The 19,391-nt window shown below is 43.9% G+C and overlaps 1 protein-coding gene across 1 annotated transcript in view; it reads left to right on the top strand.

The window, feature by feature from the left end:
* The window catches only part of atp10b (ATPase phospholipid transporting 10B), a 49,759-nt gene that overhangs the window by 26,064 nt on the left and 4,304 nt on the right, over nt 1–19,391 (top strand). The window contains exons 9-16 of the mRNA XM_084331736.1: nt 463–636; nt 2,318–2,831; nt 6,786–6,886; nt 7,989–8,115; nt 8,745–8,929; nt 11,683–11,935; nt 14,367–14,443; nt 15,316–15,441. Coding sequence (XP_084187862.1) covers nt 463–636; nt 2,318–2,831; nt 6,786–6,886; nt 7,989–8,115; nt 8,745–8,929; nt 11,683–11,935; nt 14,367–14,443; nt 15,316–15,441 — 1,557 coding nt within the window. The remainder of the gene's footprint in view (nt 1–462; nt 637–2,317; nt 2,832–6,785; nt 6,887–7,988; nt 8,116–8,744; nt 8,930–11,682; nt 11,936–14,366; nt 14,444–15,315; nt 15,442–19,391) is intronic.

Below are 19,391 nucleotides of genomic sequence, written 5' to 3'. Positions count from 1 at the left end.
TTCCTTCCTTCCTTCCTTCCTTCCTTCCTTCCTTCCTTCCTTCCTTCCTTCCTTCCTTCCTTTCTTCCTTCCTTTCTTCCTTCCTTATTGTCGTCATCCCTTCATTTCACGTCATCCTCTTCTCTCCTCTAAGTCATGCATCAGAAGCACAGAACGACAAATGGATAAACAAACTTAAACGTTTGCAGAGATTTGTCTAGTTAAGTCACGTCAGACCAGTGATTGCTCAACGAAGGAGGTGTGTGTGTGTGTGTGTGTGTGTGTGTGTGTGTGTGTGTGTGTATGTGCGTGTGTGCGTGTGTGCGTGCGTGTGTGTGTGTGTGCGTGTGTGTGTGTGTGTGCGTGTGTGCATGTGTGCGTGTGTGTGTGTGTGTGTGTGTGCGTGTGTGCATGTGTGCGTGTGCGTGTGTGGCTAACGAGCGCTATTAATTAACAAACTGATGAACCTCTCTACACGGACAGGAAACGCAGGTGATTCCAGACAGGAAGCTCCTCCGGTGGATTACGAAGGCAGGCGGCGGTGGCGGCGGCAGAGGCGGCAGCCGGGAGGTAGAAGATCACTACCTGGACTTTTTCCTGGCTCTCGCCATCTGCAACACTGTGGTGGTTTCCACGGCAACAGCTCAGAGGCAGAGGGTGAGCGCTTCGTTCAGTGTGACACCGGATTAGAAGCAGGGAGGCACTACTGTAGCAGCAGGGTGCAGTGAGGGAGAACAGGACGGACACACGGTGCCTCGTCTTGAGATGGACACCCCCCACTATCCATAGGCCTGTTGATATCTGGGGTCTCTACGGAATGTGTGTGTGTGTGTCTGTGCGTGTGTGCGTGCGTGTGTGTGTGTGTGTGTGTGTGTGTGCGTGTGTGTGTGTGTGGTGTGTGTGTGTGTGCGCGTGTGCGTGTGCGTATGCGTGTGTGTGTGTGCGTGCGTGACACTGTCTGTGCGTATATCTGTCTATCTGTCTGTAGGCCCATCTCTATATATTAATTTATATACCATAAACCTCCATGCATACTAAATGCTTAAAACCATACTTTTTACCATTTAATCTTTTTACATATCAGTAGATACTATATCTATATCTGTACATATCCCTTACCTACTCTTACTAGTTACATTGCTGGCCAGTATGACTTACTACCATAATGTCTTTATACCTGTATCACTGTAAATATTAATATTAATATTACAACTCTGTACATATTGTGCATCTGATTAGCACTACACCCAGTAGTACTAATTTATATATTTTATACCCCGTTGAATCACCTGTACATTGTATATTACTATCGCACTTTACTGTTACATTTGCACTCTGGTTGGATGGCAAACTTATTTTCGTTGTACTGCACTTGTGCTGTATCTGGTATAATGACAATACGTTTAAATCGAATCGAATCTAATTTCATCTAACAGCCTCTTCCGGAGAATCCGGTGATGTCATTATTCTTAGAGTAGGTCTACCCTGCTGATCCAGAGATCCTTCAGTAAGACTTAAAGAAAAACCCAAATCATTCTGGCTGCAACAGTAGCAGCAGCATAAGACACTTATTAAGTCAGCGCTCACTCAGCGTTTACTGAATCTCACATGCCGGGGGCAGAAAAAGTTGGCCAAAAGTTTCTACTCTCTCATCAGTGGTCAGTGCTAATTCCCATAATTGCTCTTTAAAGCCCAAGATGAAATGGCTTTTGTCTCTTTTCCAAATGAACCGCACGGCTAGGGTCGCTCCTTATTAACTTGATTACCCCGTTGTTCATGACTGCGCTGTTCTTGACTTTCGTCTGGCGGGGGACGGGAGTTTTGTACGGGAAGGTTGAGGCACGGTAAAAAGGAACTCATTATTCCTGCCGGTGTGCCGAGTGTCTTTGCCGTGCTTTTTCCACGACGGACCTGCGAGGTTCTGTTGAAGTGGTGTTTGATGTCCGTGTGTGAGGTCATCACAATCCGCTCATAAGACGAAGTAAAAACGACGGCATTCTTCTGTTTCGTTCGATTGACCACAGACATCACATACTTTAGTGATTCATCATCTTCCTGTGTTTCTTTTTTCATACACGGTATATAGATTTACCATAGACATGTTATAGTGATTCACGAGTGGAATATTATAGAGATTTATGGTGAATCGTTGTAGTATTCCAGTGGTTTATTTGCTACAGACTAAAGAGTCCATAGACATAACACGGCATCTATAGTGATTCACTATAGTATTTCTATAGTAAATAAAAAAAACAGGAATATTATGGTTTTATTACCTTAAAAGGTCAAACAGCAATGGAAAACATCTCATGTCATCTCATTTTCTTCCTCTCCCCAGTCAAGTAGACTTCCAAGCGCCCCTCTGTCCAGCAACCCACTGGACACTCTGTCCGACCTGGTGAGGAAGGTGGGCTCCCTGCGCCACACCCTGGCCTCCTGGCAGCCCATGCCTGGGAAGAGCAGTGCCCTGGACCCCCGTGCCCCCGGCGCCCCCGGAGACCTCGGCGGCGCCCAGGGGCACGGCAGTAGTCTCCCTAACCCGTTCGACACCACCGAGCCCGGGATGAACTCCGGTAAACTGTGCTACGAGGCCGAGAGTCCGGACGAGGCGGCTTTGGTGTACGCGGCTAAGGCCTACGGCTTTACCCTGCTGGCGAGGACGCCCCACAGTGTCACCGTGAGCCTGCCTGACGGGGAGGAGCTGGTGTTCGAGGTGCTGGACACCTTGACCTTTGACTCGTACAGGAAGAGGATGTCTATACTGGTGCGACACCCGGTCACCAGAGAGCTGGTCCTCTACACTAAAGGAGCCGACTACTGCATCATGGAGCTACTCGTGGCGCCATATGCAGGTACAGTATGCACGGGTATCAGGGGTTGTAATAATTAGATGCAGTCATATGCATAGATTTAGGGGGGGGTTGCAGGGGACATGTCCCCCTCAATATTGAGAAGAGGTCAATTTGTCCCCCTCAAAAAATATAGCTAATATGAAAGACACAACCCCTTCCCCAAAAGAGGTAAAAATAATAAGGGGGTCAAGACATTTATATATCCTTCTTACCTGTAACTATATATTAACCAACTATTTCAGACACCCCTACAGCAGCGGTTCTCAACAGAGGTGCCGCGACACCCTAGGGTGCCGCAGAGAGCTGCCAGGGGTGCCTTGAGATAAATTTTTTTTTTTTTTTTTTTTTTTTTTTTTTTGGATTACAGAAAATTATCACTAAAGACAAGTGCTATCTGTTGCAGCTGCACTGTTTTCCATGACAATACCATATTTGGATAAGTTTGACCATTTCTCAAAATCTGAAAATCATTATTTAATAAAACACAGAAAAGGATCACCAAGTTACTCTGGTTAAAAGAAAAACTTTACAGACAACATTGAGACAAAGCTTCCTGACACATCTCCATCCAAACTCTTGGAAGAACTCATTGAAATCTCATCTGATACCCAGTGGCGGCCGCTGGCGCTGGTGCCTTGTGGGTCGCAGTTCACGTTAATAGGTCGAGTTGAAAATGTAATGCTCTGAGATGCTCTGGAGCAATCTCTCTCTGTCTCTCGGATCAATCAAATCAAATAATTAACACATGTATGTTGTCATTTTAAACAACTCACCATTCATTCATTATGCATCAGCAGCAGCTAAATTAATGTTATAGTTCACAACACAGCAGCGCGTTTTGAATCGCTAGCCTATTAATTATCGTCTCAGCAAGCACAGTCAATACTTTTTTCCGTAGCCGCATTTCGCGGAGACAGCTGTGTATAGCGAGAGAGAGAGAGCGAGAGAGAGAGAGAGAGAGAGAGAGAGAGAGAGACTCACTGTTTAGTTGAAACGTCCAGGGCAGGAGAGCTTGATAAACGTGTATAATCCACTGTTGATGTATTCCAGACCACTGTCCACTGTCTCCAGACTGCATCCACCATATAGCTTGTTAGCCAAGTGTTAGCTTGTTAGCACAACACAAGTACATTTCTTTGTCCATTTTTCCGCGTCGAACAGACTGCAAACTACCTGGCGTTCTATCGCCATGCTCTAAGACAAACTCTAACCTTAACCAACTTTGAAAGAGTGCCTAAGCTTAACCGTCTAAAGAACTTGCAGTCACGGCACGCTCTGCTGCCTGCATCTCACAACAACACAACAACACAACTATCTCTCACCAACGGACCAACCTAGGAAGCTAGAATTGGAACATTAGAAATTGGATTCGGCCAATCAGAGATCGTCTCTGTGAAATTCTGCTACGGAAAAAAATACTGCCGTCGGCCAATCAGAGAGCGTCTCCGCGAAATGCGGCTACAGAAATTCTTGACGCTACTGGCTAGACCGCTTCAAATCGCGCCCGGATTCCAACATAATAGTCATATTTCAACGCACAACGCGTTATGCACTGATTGGCTGTGACGGATACAGCGATCAAACTGTGACGCGCACTCAGAGCGCTATCGCGTCTAGCCCGGGCCGAGAAATACGAAAAAATAAATAAATAAAAAAAACGTCACTTCCTGCTCAGGAAAACGAGTGTTTTTTTATTTTAGATAATAACGTTATATTGTGCATTGGAAATACAAACATACTTATAATGAGTAAATATTATTAATTTTAAACATGTTTATATTATTTATAGGGCTATAAAACAAAAAACTAAAAAGTTTTATTTTCTTCTTCTCTGATTAAACAGCAGGTGGGTCGGCGCCCTTGCGCCCCTAGTGGCAGAGCCGCCACTGCTGATACCACCTGGAGAGCTAGTTTCAGAGTGTGGTGCTGAGTACCAAGTATCTCATGATGCAGCAGTTAAGGTGTTGATACCATTCAGCACCACATATCTGTGTGAAGCTGGCTTTTCATCCATGACAGCTCTGAAAACAAAATATAGGGCCAAGTTGAGCCTTGAGGATGACATGCGTGTTGCCTTGTCAAAGATCTCCCCACGTATTGACCGTATTATTAGCCAGCAGCAGCAGACCTCGCATTGAGCTAGAAATGTCCACTGAGTGAACGAGTGCTTATTTTCTGTATTTATTTATATTTTTTGAGAAATGGTAACTTGGTGATCCTTTTCTGTATTTAAAAAGAAATACATGATTTTCTGTTTTTGAGAAATGGTCAAACTTATCCAAATGTGCTATTTTTATGGAGAACAGTGCAGCTGCAACAGATAGCACTTAGTGATCCTTTTCTGTATTTAAAAAAAAATACATGATTTTCAGTTTTTGAGAAATGGTCACACTTATCCAAATATGCTAGTTGTATGGGAAAGTGTGCAGCTGCAACAGATGGCACTTTAGTGATAATTATCTGTAATTTTATTTAAAGAAATATGCTATTTGATTTACTACTACAAGAAGTGTAATGTCAACAGTACTAAGCCATTTAGACCTGAAACACCTGTTAATAATGCATTATATAGCCTGCATATACACACAAATGTGTTTCCCGGTTGCCTGTAGCTTTATGCCAAGCAAGCAGTGCAAAAATGCTTCCGCATTCGTCACCGCACGCCAGTGCGGTAAAGCGCCCTTCTTTTCAGACAAATGCTACCGTGCGTGCACCGGCGGCGGCGTGCTCGCTCAGGTGCGTGCGTGCGCCGGCGTGCTCGCGCGAGGTGCCCGCGCATGCGCATGAGATCCCGCCTTGGTTCGACACGAGCGGAGCTCAATATATATAAGTCACCGCCCCTTATTCAGTATCTAGCAATAGCTCAATTGGCAAGGCCACATGGCTGTGGATCCTATGGCTCGTTTGCTGGCGAGTTCGAATCCCATCGAAAATATTTTTTAACGTGATTTTTTTTTAACGTGTATTCTTTCGTCGGTTAAGGTTAGGCATGGTTAAGGTTAAGGTTAAGGTTAGGCATTGTTTCGGAGTTGGTTAAGGTTAGAACGGTTAAGTTTAGGCGCTGTTAAGGAGCTGGTTAAGGTTAGAGTTTGTCAAAGAGAATGGCAATATAATTTCTATGGTTAAGGTTAGGCATGGTTAAGGTTAAGGTTAAGGTTAGGCATTGTTTCGGAGTTGGTTAAGGTTAGAACGGTTAAGTTTAGGCGTTGTTAAGGAGCTGGTTAAGGTTAGAGTTTGTCAAAGAGAATGGCAATAGACAGCCTATTTCCGCGCGACCTGGGCGCTGGGCGGCGGAAAATGAAAGGCGCATTACTGCACGCCACTACGGTAAATTTTTGCACTGCTTGCTTGGCATAAAGCTACACGCTTCCCGGTTTCTTAAATAAACATTATTTTGAAAGCAAGCACTTTTGTCATCATTGTAGCTAAAAAGACAGGACCATAAAAGTCTTTATCGTATGTAGGGGTGCCCTGGAATATTTTATTAAACACAGGGGTGCCTTGGCAGCAGAAAGGTTGAGAACCCCTGCCCTACAGGACCGTACCATCTCCAACTTGCAGACGTGCCTCTCACTCGCATTCAGTCAGTGGCTTTACTGCATTATATTCCATTATATTTGTATCTAGCTGGTACCTGAATGTTGTTTCCACCATAAATTGATGCAGAAAAGGCACAAATTGGTGCAGAAAAGTACACTAGAATGCAGATTTTCATGGGGGAGGACCCCCAGACCCCACGCTTAAGGTACCCCCCCCCCCCCCACCCCCCCCCATGTTGAAACCAGACCTACGCCCTTGGATGCAATTATGGCACAATGATTTACATCATGACACAGTAGATAGACGCCGCTTTCCTCACTGATACTGATGCTTATGACAATGCAAAGGCAGACCTGTAAAGAACAAGTCTGGCAAAAATCTAATAAAATCTCTTGTCATTATTGTAATTTCCAGAGAACCTTAAAGGGAACCATAAGAACATTGCAGCGAGCACTCAGAAACACCTGGACTGGTACGCCAAGGAAGGGCTGCGGACACTCTGCTTTGCAAAGAAGGTAGTATACAGTATGTTTCAAGGATGGATATCAACATGTGCACTATTGCGCATATTTTAATATCTCACACACCCCTTGAGATCTTTGATATCTGACGTCTCTCAGATTCAGTTTACATTTTCACATACAGTACAAACTAGCCAGACAGTCAGTCAGTACACGACAGCATCCTGTTTTCATATTGTTGAAAGGATAGCCGAGAGAATCTTTTCATGGCAATGCAGCTAATTACCATCACTCTCACTGGTTATATTTAGCAATGTCCTCCTGAATAGTGTCTCTCTCTCTCTTTGTATCCGCGTGCATCAGTGTGGTCACATGCACTCAAAGGTGATGATGGGTCTTTTATTGGCAGTGGAGGAGACACTGTGATGTGACGTAATCCACCATCCCAGTGTTCTGTAGTCGTGCTGCTTCCTATGCATTTTTTTTTAATTAAAAACACAGTTATTGCAATGTTTGGTGACAGTATCATGGCATCGTTTATTTTTACATTTCTAAATGTATTCTACATCAGCTCTCTATTAATTGGCACCATGGACATATTTGTATGAATTTGCACCTCCCTCAAAGGTTTTGGTTACATGATGCCCCTGCTCACATTATATCTTGGGGGTAACAGTGGCTCAAGAGGTCTGGTAATCAAAATGTTCCCGGTTCGATTCCGGCTCCTCCCGGGCAGCCTATCAAAGTGCCCTTGAGCAAGACACTTAACCCCTAACTGCTCCCGATGAGCAGGTTGGCACCTCTGCCGTCGGTGTGTGAATGTGTGAGTGAATGGGTGAATGTGAGGCATAAGTTGTAAAGTGCTTTGGATAAAAGCCACTATATAAATGCAGTCCGTTTACCACCTACCATCTCAAAAACGGTCTTGTTCAAATTAATTTGGCCTTCAAACAAGCACTAATTTGACCTGACGAAGGTCAGTGTCGACGGAAACACGTAACTTTTTAATGTTCTACAAGGTAATTCAAATAATGCTGCTATAGAGCTGCTTTAGTGGCTTCCCCTTCTTTTTGATAACTCTCAAATCAAATTAATTTGACATTTCGTAACTTGAATGTCCTCTCATCTACATGTCCTCTCCGCTCTGTGCTTCCAGGTGCTGAGTGAGAATGTATATAAGGACTGGTCTCTCTCCAGACAGAGAGCTCAGGCTGCTATAGACAAGAGAGAGGAACTCCTAATGGACACCGCTGTCTGCTTAGAGACGGACCTCACCCTTCTAGGTATCTGCACTCACAGACAAGCACACACACACACACACACACACACACACACACACACACACACACACACACACACACACACACACACACACACACACACACACACACACACACACTCTTTCTTTTTCTTAAAGGAACACGCCAACATTTGGGGAAATTAGCTTACCGTCTTCTCCAGAGAGAGACAAGAAGATAGATACCAGTTTCCTCTCTGTGCGTTCAGTAGAAAGCTATCTGGCTACACGTTAGCCTGGCTTAGCACAATGAATGGAAGCGGACATGGCCCGTTAGCCTAGACATTGTCCAACTAAAACCTCTCCCGAAGGCTAACCGGCCATGTCCGCTTCCATTCATTGTGCTAAGCTAGGCTAACATGCAGCCAGATAGCTTTCTACTGAACGCACAGAGAGGAAACTGGTATGTATCTTCTTGTCTCTCTCTGGAGAAGACGATAAGCTAATTTCCCAAAAGGTTGGCGAGTTCCTTTAAGTACACACTGGGGGGAAAAACTGGTACCTCAATTCACCTTATCAAAAGGCATAGAATCTCCGACTTGTTCATGCACAATACCAGCCCTTAAATCCAAGCCGGCTGAAGCCTAACCTCCTTGGACGTTCCGTGTCCCCCAGGGGCCACGGGCATCGAGGACCGCCTGCAGGAGAGCGTCCCCGACACCATCCAGGCGCTGCGGGAGGCGGGGATCCAGGTGTGGGTGCTGACCGGCGACAAGCCAGAGACGGCTGTCAACATCGCTTACGCCTGCAGGCTACTGGACGAGGGAGACCTGGTGGTGAACATGAGCTCCAGGAACAAGGTGAGGACAACTCTGTCCCCGAAGGTCCCCGGCGTCTTTACTGGAGACCGCTTTACTACACGTGTCAATCACTGAACCACGGTGTGGTTCTGTTTCCCCCGGCCCCAACATGGCCGTCTGTAACCGCTGGTAACCGCGCTCAATGCCTCATTTCTATGCTGTGGTAGAGCGTGTACAGAAACACTGGAAATGCATTATATTACTGTTTCACTGTGACTACTGTTCACAAGATTCAGTAATAAAAGATCCAATTTATTACATTTCTGTGGATATATTTCTAATAAATCAACACATAGCAACCCGTTTCCATTTACAAAACAATGGCTGCTATGTTACAGGCAGCCCTGTTGGAAGACACTAGGGATTACTGTTGACAAGGTCCAGTAATAAAATATCCAATTTATCAAATGTCTGTGGATATATTTCTTATATAGGAATATAAAGGTCACTTTAAGGAAAGAACAGATGTGGTTCTTGTATAGTATAGTTTAGATATAGTAAGTATAGCAGAATGACAGAGTTAAAATTGTATATTGTGTAGTAGTATACATAGGAACCAGTGCCTTCTCAGGAATTTAGCATGTCTATTTTATCATGCACATCTTATGTCTTCTTATTACTTTTTTTTTTTATGTCTATTTTATTATTGTATTATTGCACAATCGAAGCTGGCATGACCATCCGCATTTCACTGTATGCCCTGGTATGTATGTGACAAATAACCCTCTTGAATCTTGATCTTGAACACATAGCAACCAGTTTCCATTTACAAAACAATGGATGCTATGTTACAGGCAGCCATGTTGGAAGACACTAGGGACTACTGTTTAGTAATAAAAGATCCAATTTATTAAAATGTTGTGGATATATTTCTCATAATCAACACATAGCAAACAGTTTCCATTTACAAAAAAAATGGCTGCTATGTTACATACAGCCATGTTGGAAGACACTAGGGATTACTGTTTACAAGTTCCAGTAAAAAAAGATCCAATTTATTAAAAGGCGGTTATTAACGGTGCTTCTGAGCGCTAACAGGGACAACGTATACTGTGTTATTTCAACACATCCTTTGATAATGTGTTTGAATTACGCGAGTAAGTGTCGCATTACCGGCCTAGTCATTACTGCCACCCTTTCCTTGTTGAACAGTATCAGTTAAATGAAAACTGAATTACTGGTTGGGTTCATATGTACAGTTCATCCACGATTCTACCCACTCGGTTGGGTATCCGCTTGCCCGATAATCAGACTGCATTGCATTCCATTTCACTTGAAAGCATTTTGAAGTAGGCAGGACTAGTTCTGGATCCAGGAGTGAAGGAGGAAATAGCTTCTAACTCTCATTTCATCCACAGACAGCATTTTCATCTGACAGACCCTTTCCATCCTCTCTCCGAAGTGCCAACTGTTCGGGAGACATTGAATTGTGAGACTTGTCTTCCTCTGATTTAAGTGGCCAAAGCTTTTAAGCACATTTACATTATTTAGCCAAAAGGTCGAATCCTAACATTTCCATCTCAGCGAGACGGGTTGTCAGGTGAGGAGGCCCTGGTCATTAAAAGATCCTGTGGCTCTGTGTGAAGGAGTGGAGCCCCGTTCATAACAACCTGGTGGCCCCCTGTCTAATCATCCCTCATCTCAAATACACTGAAATCACCTCTCAGCTCCTTCACTTCTCTATAAGTATAAGGGATGTACGGGGAGCCTTTTTGGAACAGAGGGGGCCTTTGAATGGGTATAGGGGAGCGGTCGCTATTGCTGGCTCTATCCACACTATAATAACTTACTATATAGCTACTACATCATATATTTATAATATAATATATATAGCTATAGAGTACGTGATCATACAGAGAATTTCTCCAGACAGAGTCTGAGATGTGGCTGGCAATACCCCTCCCCCCTATCCCCCACTCAACTCCAATCCGCACGTCAGACTCCCTTCACTTTCATCCAAAGCGCTTTACAACTTATGCCTCACATTCACCTATTCACTCACACTCGCACACAGACACACAGACTGACAGCAGAGGCAACCATGCTTGGCAGGAGCAGTTAGAGGTTCAAGGACACTTTGACACGCTGCCAGGAAGAGCCGGGATCGAACCAGGGACTTTCAGATTACCAGATGATCACTCAGTCTACCTCCTAAACCACTAACAAGCATTCAAAGAAATGTGTGTGCTGTTCTCAAAGCGTTTCTATGTAGTTTTAACTAGGTTGTCACGAGTAGAGGGGGTCATTGTGTCTCTTTAAACTTGTGACTTTCTCTTGTTCAACAGTGATGGCTTTTGCACGCAAATCAACAACCTAAAGATTAGATTAGATTAAAATGTATTGTCATTATACAGCACAAGTACAGTACAACAAAAAGAAGTTTGGCATCCAACTAGAGTGCAATAGTAATATACAATGTACAGGTGATTAAACTGGTTACAAAATATACAAATTAGTACTACTGAGTGTAGTACTAATCAGATTTATGTACAGAGTTGTAGTATTAATATGTGATACAGGTGTAAAGACACCTGCATCAGCAGCGTAACTAGTAAGAGTAGGATATGTACAGATTGATATAGTATCTACAGATATGTAAAAAGGAAAGTAAAGTAAAGTAAAATAACGTATGCTCTCTGAGATTTACCGTGACACACTCTCATCTTGCAAAGTCTCCTCAATTACAGAGACAACCGAAAGACCATAAAAAAAAAAAGCATAAAAAAAAAATACAATGTGACTGTGTTTTCCAGCTCATGTGTGCGTCCACCTTGGACTGTACCCTGGAGGAGGTGAGGAAATACAGGGATGGCTTGGGTCCCACCACGGCCCTGGTGATCGACGGCGGCACGCTGGCCATGGCCCTGGAGACGGACCTGCGGGACCGCTTCGTGGAGCTGGCTCAGCTCTGCCGCGCCGTGCTGTGCTGCAGGGTCACCCCCTTACAGAAAGCCGCCGTGGTCAAGGTCATCAAGGAGAAGCTCCAGGTCATGACCCTCGCAGTTGGTAAGAAACTCCCAAGGACTGGTGAAGATGACAGGAAAACATACTGGAAGTGCTGTTTCTGTGTGTCTGTGCATCACGCACTTTGATTATATGCACTTTTACTGTAAATTATGCCTCTATGCATTAGGGATGGGCAAACGATTACTCGTAGCTATGAGAAAAATCGAGAGAGAAAAATCGAAATGATACATTTTTAAGATTTCTTTTTTTTGTATATATATTTTTTTTTTACATATCTTTTTACATGTATGTGTAAGATTATAACTGTTTGTTGGTTTCCTTAAACATATATATGTGAATGAACAAAAATAAGTTAAAAAATATATATATAAAAAAACTAATTTTTTTTTCTTTTTTTCTTTTTAAAGTTTTTTTCCCCTTTTCGAGTAATACACGATCAATCGAGTATAGCATGCGATCAATCAATCTGGATTTTTCTTTAAAATGCCCATCCCTACTATGCATTATGCACTTTACTATGATATGCACTTTAGCGGATGTTGATATCAACTTTAGCATTTGTCCTTTTATACTGTCTGTGTTTTTAAAAAAAATCTGTACTGTTTCTACTCTGCTCCTGTATTGGATTAGTTGTAGAGTGTAGACACACAGTGTTTGCTCTGTAGTACCTGTATTCCAATGTGGATTCGTCCATACATGGCAAATAAAATCTCTGACTCTGACTCTGACTAGCCACCAAATACTGTCAGGTGCCAGTCAAATACTGTCAGGTGCCACCAAATACTGCCAGGTGCCGGTCAAATACTGTCAGGTGCCAGTCAAATACTGCCAGGTGCCAGTCAAATACTGCCAGGTGCCACCAAATACTGTCAGGTGCCAGTCAAATACTGTCAGGTGCCAGTCAAATACTGTCAGGTGCCAGTCAAATACTGCCAGGTGCCAGTCAAATACTGTCAGGTGCCAGTCAAATACTGTCAGGTGCCAGTCAAATACTGCCAGGTGCCAGTCAAATACTGTCAGGTGCCAGTCAAATACTGCCAGGTGCCAGTCAAATACTGTCAGGTGCCAGTCAAATACTGTCAGGTGCCACCAAATACTGTCAGGTGCCAGTCAAATACTGTCAGGTGCCAGTCAAATACTGTCAGGTGCCAGTCAAACACTGTCAGGTGCCAGTCAAATACTGTCAGGTGCCAGTCAAATACTGCCAGGTGCCAGTCAAATACTGTCAGGTGCCAGTCAAACATTGTCAGGTGCCAGTCCAATACTGTCAGGTGCCAGTCAGATACTGTCAGGTGCCAGTCCAATACTGTCAGGTGCCAGTCAGATACTGTCAGGTGCCAGTCCAATACTGTCAGGTGCCAGTCAGATACTGTCAGGTGCCAGTCAGATACTGTCAGGTGCCAGTCCAATACTGTGAGGTGCCAGTCCAATACTGTCAGGTGCCAGTCAGATACTGTCAGGTGCCAGTCCAATACTGTCAGGTGCCAGTCAAATACTGTCAGGTGCCAGTCCAATACTGTCAGGTGCCAGTCAAACACTGTCAGGTGCCAGTCAAATACTGGGTCAAATACTATTTATGATTCATTCTTAAACTCACTGTACATAATAATACTGTACATACATCAAATTAGCATATTTACTCAGTAGCTTTGTTATATTTAATCACATATTGTTAATGCACTTTACTGTTACCTTGCACTCTGGTTAGATGCCAACTAATTTTTTTTGTGATCAAATTTGTTAGATGCCAACTTCTTTTCGTTGTACTGTACTTACGTACGACCGTACGATGACAATACATTTTAATCTAATCTAATCTAAGGTTTGATTTAGTCTACATAAAGAACCGAATGGGTGGGGTTTACCACATCAGGAGAATTCAGATAGTTAGGTTAGGTAAGTACGTATACTAACCGACAAATATAAAAAAAAAATCTTTCGAATAGCTTGCCGGCACTCATTGTCTTGTCCTGTGTAGCAAACCCCACCCATCCAACACTCCACGCAGGTTAAAACAAACACTAGATAATGAATCACAAATACTAGTTGACCCTGTTGTGAGTGCCAGTAGCTATTAGCGAGCACTGGGAGCAACAGTGGCTCAGGAGGTAGAGCAGGTAAAGCGGAGGTAGAGCAGTCGTCCGGTAATCCGGAGGTCCCCGGTTCGATTCCCAGTTCGATTCCCACTCCTCCCAGGCAGCGTGTCGAAGTGTCCTTGAGCAAGACACTTTACCCCTAACTGCTCCCGATGAGCAGGTTGGCACCTTGCATGGTCGCCTCCACCGTCGGCATGAATGGGTCCAAATGTAAAAATTGTAAAGCGCTTTGGATAATTTGGATAATTTGCCATTCATCATTTACATCATGGACGGCGTGCTCTCTAGATGTAGCCATGTGTGCACTGTGACTTTATCATCACCCTCTCTTTGATGTCCGTGGTGTAAAGGTCATCTTACCTCTGTGACTTCAGGTGACGGTGCCAACGATGTCAACATGATCCAAGCGGCTGATGTCGGCATCGGGGTGTCTGGTCAGGAGGGGATGCAGGTTGCAACCTCTTTTACTTCTTCACAAATGTTCTCCTCACTACTATATAGTATATATACTATACTGTACTGTCCGGGATGAGACGAGAGGAGATGAAATGAGATGAGAGGTTAGATGAGGTCTAGTCTGACTCACAGGATGTGCCGTTGGCCGACTATTTCCGAGACGCTACGAGATGAATGGAGTGAGACGTAACGTTGCTTATACCAGTAAACGTAGATGAGGCTTGTTTGATTGAGCAGCAGATTTGCCATGTTTAGGGTTGAGTTTTCAGGACATCGCCTCCCATTCATTTTGAATGACGTGTGTAGAGTCTTCAGTGAGGACATCTCCTCCTGTTCATTTTCCCACCTGTCTTCCCTCTTCCTATATCCAGACTCTTTGCCATCGCTGCATCTTGGACTCAGCGCCGTCCAGGATGATGTGATTGGTTTAGAAATACAAACAAACTCCTGCTTTCTTTTCTCCCTCTATAGTGGAATGATAATAGGTTCAGCCAGACCTCTCTAACATATTGCAGGGCTATGCCAGACTAGACGAGATGCGAAAAGGAGAAAATACATCTTTATTGTCCCCGAGAGGTTAAACTGTTTCCTTGTCCACCACACCACATGGCAACGAATAGGGCGACAGTGGCTCAGGAGGTAGAACGGTCGTCTGGTAATCGGGAGGTTCACTGGTTTGATTCCGGCTCCTCCTCCTCGCAGCGTGTCGAAGTACTCTTGAGCAAGACGCTTAACCCCTAACTGCTCCCGATGAGCAGGTTGGCACCTTGCATGCTCGGTCACCTCCGCCGTCTGTGTGTGAATGGGTGAATAAAATGAACGATTGAATTGAATGAAGTAATAAAGGCTTGTGTTTATTTCCTCAAGGCTGTCATGGCGAGCGACTTCGCCATCTCCCGTTTCAAATACCTGAAGAAGCTGCTGCTGGTCCACGGACACTGGTGCCACGCCCGGCTGGCCAGCATGACCATGTACTTCTTCTATAAGAACGTGGTGAGTCTCCTCCTGTCTACGTTAGAGCTGTGTACTGTGTATGAATAATAATTTTTATGTCGCAAACCGTCACCGGGGAACACTTTGTCCACCGAATACAACAAGTGTACAGGGAATGTCAACACAGTGACAGGTGACGATGGGGTCGCGTAGAGTTCAGAGGGACACGTACGACGAGTTGGATGTGATCATCAACTGAACCTGTTAAGCTGTCCCTATTTTCAGAAATTTCGCCCTAAAGGTACATGCCTAAGTAAATGGAAGATTTCTCCACTTCTACAAGGTCAATTTGCATGTTCTTGGTATCTAGGAACATCTAGGGACCTGGGGGTATGTATTCCCAGTGTCATAAATACTGTGTCTGTTACTAGGCTTGAGTAAATTGTAATGAAAAAAAGGAGAATATAAATTATGATGTTTTTTTGCATCTGTGCCGGTGAATAACACCATGTTAGAATTGTAACAAAGAGATTTCGCTCCATGAGCTCATTCACCACCTTATTGAGATCAAGTGTACAAAAAATCTAAGCTAATTAACACTTTAATCGCCATGGGTTAAATTCATAATTTACCATCCCTCGTCAGCTCTATTTGTCTATGGAGAAGTTCCCCTTCTTTGCAGGGCTATAACTTTTTAAATTCTATTGCTAAATTGCCATTATTATGGCCCATTCAATGTCCTATATGTATTGTTCAGGGTGTAGCAACGTTAAATTTTTTCATTCACATATTCATACTAAAATATGGTCTAAAGTATAAGTATGTTTTTATCGTTTTCTGCAGCTTTCTTCAGAACGTGATTTATAGCCCTAAATGCATTATATTGATGATCAAATACAGTTTGGTAGGAATCTGTGCGAGATAAAAAGTTTCAACTGGACGTGGTTCTAGAAGTTTCTACGCATCATCTGATGATGACCGGATGGGCGGGGGATCGTTTATAATTCCGTGGGCAGCGTTAGATGATTCATCCAGAGTGGGTCATATGTTCATCAGATCAGTTAGTATAGAATACGTTAGAAAATAACGCTGAATCTTACCGTGGCTTCCTCGCGCCGCTGGCAGATGAGCGTGGAACAGATTTTTTTCTATTATGGGATGTAGAAATGCCCGATCCATTTCCAGGTTGTATAATAGTATATACGTCCAAATAACGTTGTTTATTGAGTTAGGGCAAGCGATCTATTATCCAGTGTTTCAAGATGGAGTCGCGGGAGCTATAGCGAGTGGCCGGACCACATATGGATGAGCACTACCGGTTCAAAGGTTAATATCCGGTTGGCGATCTGCCGATCGGCCACCAGATGGCGCTCTTGAACCGCTAGAGAGTTGAGAGGAGATCAGCAGTGTGTCTCAGGGCTCCGGAAAGGAAATATGATTTCGATGACAGATTTTTGAAATATTGACATCAAAGACGAGTTACGGCGTCTTCGGCAGAATGAGCACGGCTCGGAATGACGTGAAAACTCGTCCGCGGCGATCATAGTGTTAATAAATGATAAATGATGATCGATTTTAATTATAAATTCATATTTGACCTTGAACTTGACCTTGACCTTATTATGGCCAAATCATACATCTATGATCATACATCTATGGATAGGGAAAAGGCTCCTCTTTCCAATGGCAGGGTTAAATCTGGGTTTAGTCATTTCCTCACGGTTTTACGATAAAAGAGATATAATTAGCATTTTTTCGATAAATTCTTATTTTGGGTAAATCTTTGGTAACATCGGTAAAAATTAAAATATACACTTTGACTGCTTTTTTTTTTTTTTTTTTTTTGGTCTTTTTCCCCCTCCATTTTCCTCCGATTTTCTCCCATCCCAATGTTAGTCGTATGCCAATTCCCAGTCCCTTCCTGGTCGCTGCGCACTTACCCCCCACAGTCAGATAATCTGGGAGAGTGGAGGCTACCACGTGCTTCCTCCGACACACGTCCAGCCAATCACCGCTTCTTTTCACCTGGCAGCGCGGATTCTCATCGAGAGGGCGTAGCGTGTGGGAGGACCACACTATCCCCCTCGAGTCCTATCCGCGCTTAGCAGGCGCCCCGACCGAACTGTAGGAGTCACTGTTTACAACGACCCGGACCCACCCCGCCAGCTTCTCCCACCCTCTAATACAGCCAATTGTATTAGTGCAGACGGCCAGCCAAGCTGGTGACAACCCCGGAGCTGTGAGCTGGATTCGAACAGGCGAATCCAGCTCACAGCTCCGGGGCTGGTGACGAACGCAATCTCCGCTCGGCCACCTAACCGCCGCTTTGACTGCTGTTTTGATAGGGTTATGGTCTTTACTCTTGGCTAAAAAATAATAATAATTAAAAAAAAAACATGTGGGCCCTCATGAGGATGATTCGCTACGCGCCACTTTGCCGACCTCTAGCGGCTCGGGTGTGCATTTATTTTAATACAATATATAGATAGAATTAAAGCCCTATTTGTTGCCTGTCAATTGCCCTTTCAGGTGACAAAATCCGTTCAGCCGTTCTCGAGTTACATGCCGATATGTGAGGTGTGCACCAAAGTACACATTACCACCCCCGACCTCCGGGGGCTCTAGCTCCGTCAATCATTTGGCGATCTCGAAAGATTTTGGACAGGGTTGTAGCCAATGAGTGTGGCTTTCCAATGATACCCCATGATATGATAATTTGGGATCTAATATGGTTTCTATTGATAGATTTATGATAAAGAAAAGCAGGATCCCCCAATTGGGGGACCTTACGGCTTAACAGGTTGATCGTTCTTTTATTTTACCCTTGCATCACCAATTACTCAGTATTATCAATATATCGATAATTATCGATAACTGCGTGATATCGATAAGTGGCGTCACATATCGATATATTTGCATGTAAAGAAAATAATTTAAAAAAAAATGTAATACTTTATAGGCTACTATACTAAAATACTAGGTATTGTGGCATGTTTTATTTAAAACATCCCCATTTCATGTAAATTCAGTTGAATTGCAACTCTGCACTGTGCATTCAATATGCAGTGCACTCCTCCATCACATCCAGAGACCACCTGGATAAAATGAGAAGGATCACTGTGGTAGTTTTGAATGGGGAAATCTGTAACACTAAAGATGGCGGCAACAACAAAGAATTGCTGCAAAATAAACATACATTTGTTGTTTTAAAAAAAAAGTGCCAGTGTCATTTATTATAATATTTTTTTAATACTAATACAAATATCGATATTTATCAATAATTTGGTCCCGATTTATCGATTCTTCCAAATGGCATATCGTCTCAGCCTTACTGACAATTGACCTATCTCAAACCTTGCCCTCTTTTCTTGATCCTCCAATCACAACTGTTGCTTCCCTTGGACTGCAACAGTGGTAGGTCTGGCAATGCAAGACTACTGACATAATTTTTTTTATTACATTCTATAAAAATTATATCTTTTAAGAAATGGCCATTCTTAGGGGCGGCTATGTGGTGTAGTGGGCAAGGCGCTTGCCACCAATGCAGGAGACGCTGGGTTCGAGCCCAGATCTCCGCATTGCTATCAGCTTGGCTGGTCGTTCATACTAACACAATTGGCAGTGTTAGGGGTGGGAAAGCTGATGGGTGGGGATCGGACGTTGTGGACAGCGACTCCTACAGGTCGGTTGGTGCGCCTGCGCAGCAGAATCAGGAAGCGACGGGGGCGGCGTGTCCCTCCCACATAGACCCCCGCCACTGAGAGATCGCGCTGTGCAGGTGAAAAGATGCGACGGCTGCTTCCTCGAGTACCGGAGGGGACACGTGATGTAAGGCTTCGTCCACATTGCAGCCGGCTTGTGGGAGGCATGGCCTAACAGCGTTCGAGACAGGGGAGGGTAGAATTGGATGATACAAAATTGAATCTGAATCTGAAACTGAATCTAAACTGAATCTGAATCTGAATCTGAATCTGAAACTGAATCTAAACTGAATCTGAATCTGAATCTGA

This window comes from Notolepis coatsorum (genome assembly GCF_963971535.1).
Source record: "Notolepis coatsorum genome assembly, chromosome: 16".
NCBI lineage: Eukaryota > Metazoa > Chordata > Actinopteri > Aulopiformes > Paralepididae > Notolepis > Notolepis coatsorum.
This window is presented reverse-complemented; position numbering and strand designations above follow the sequence as displayed.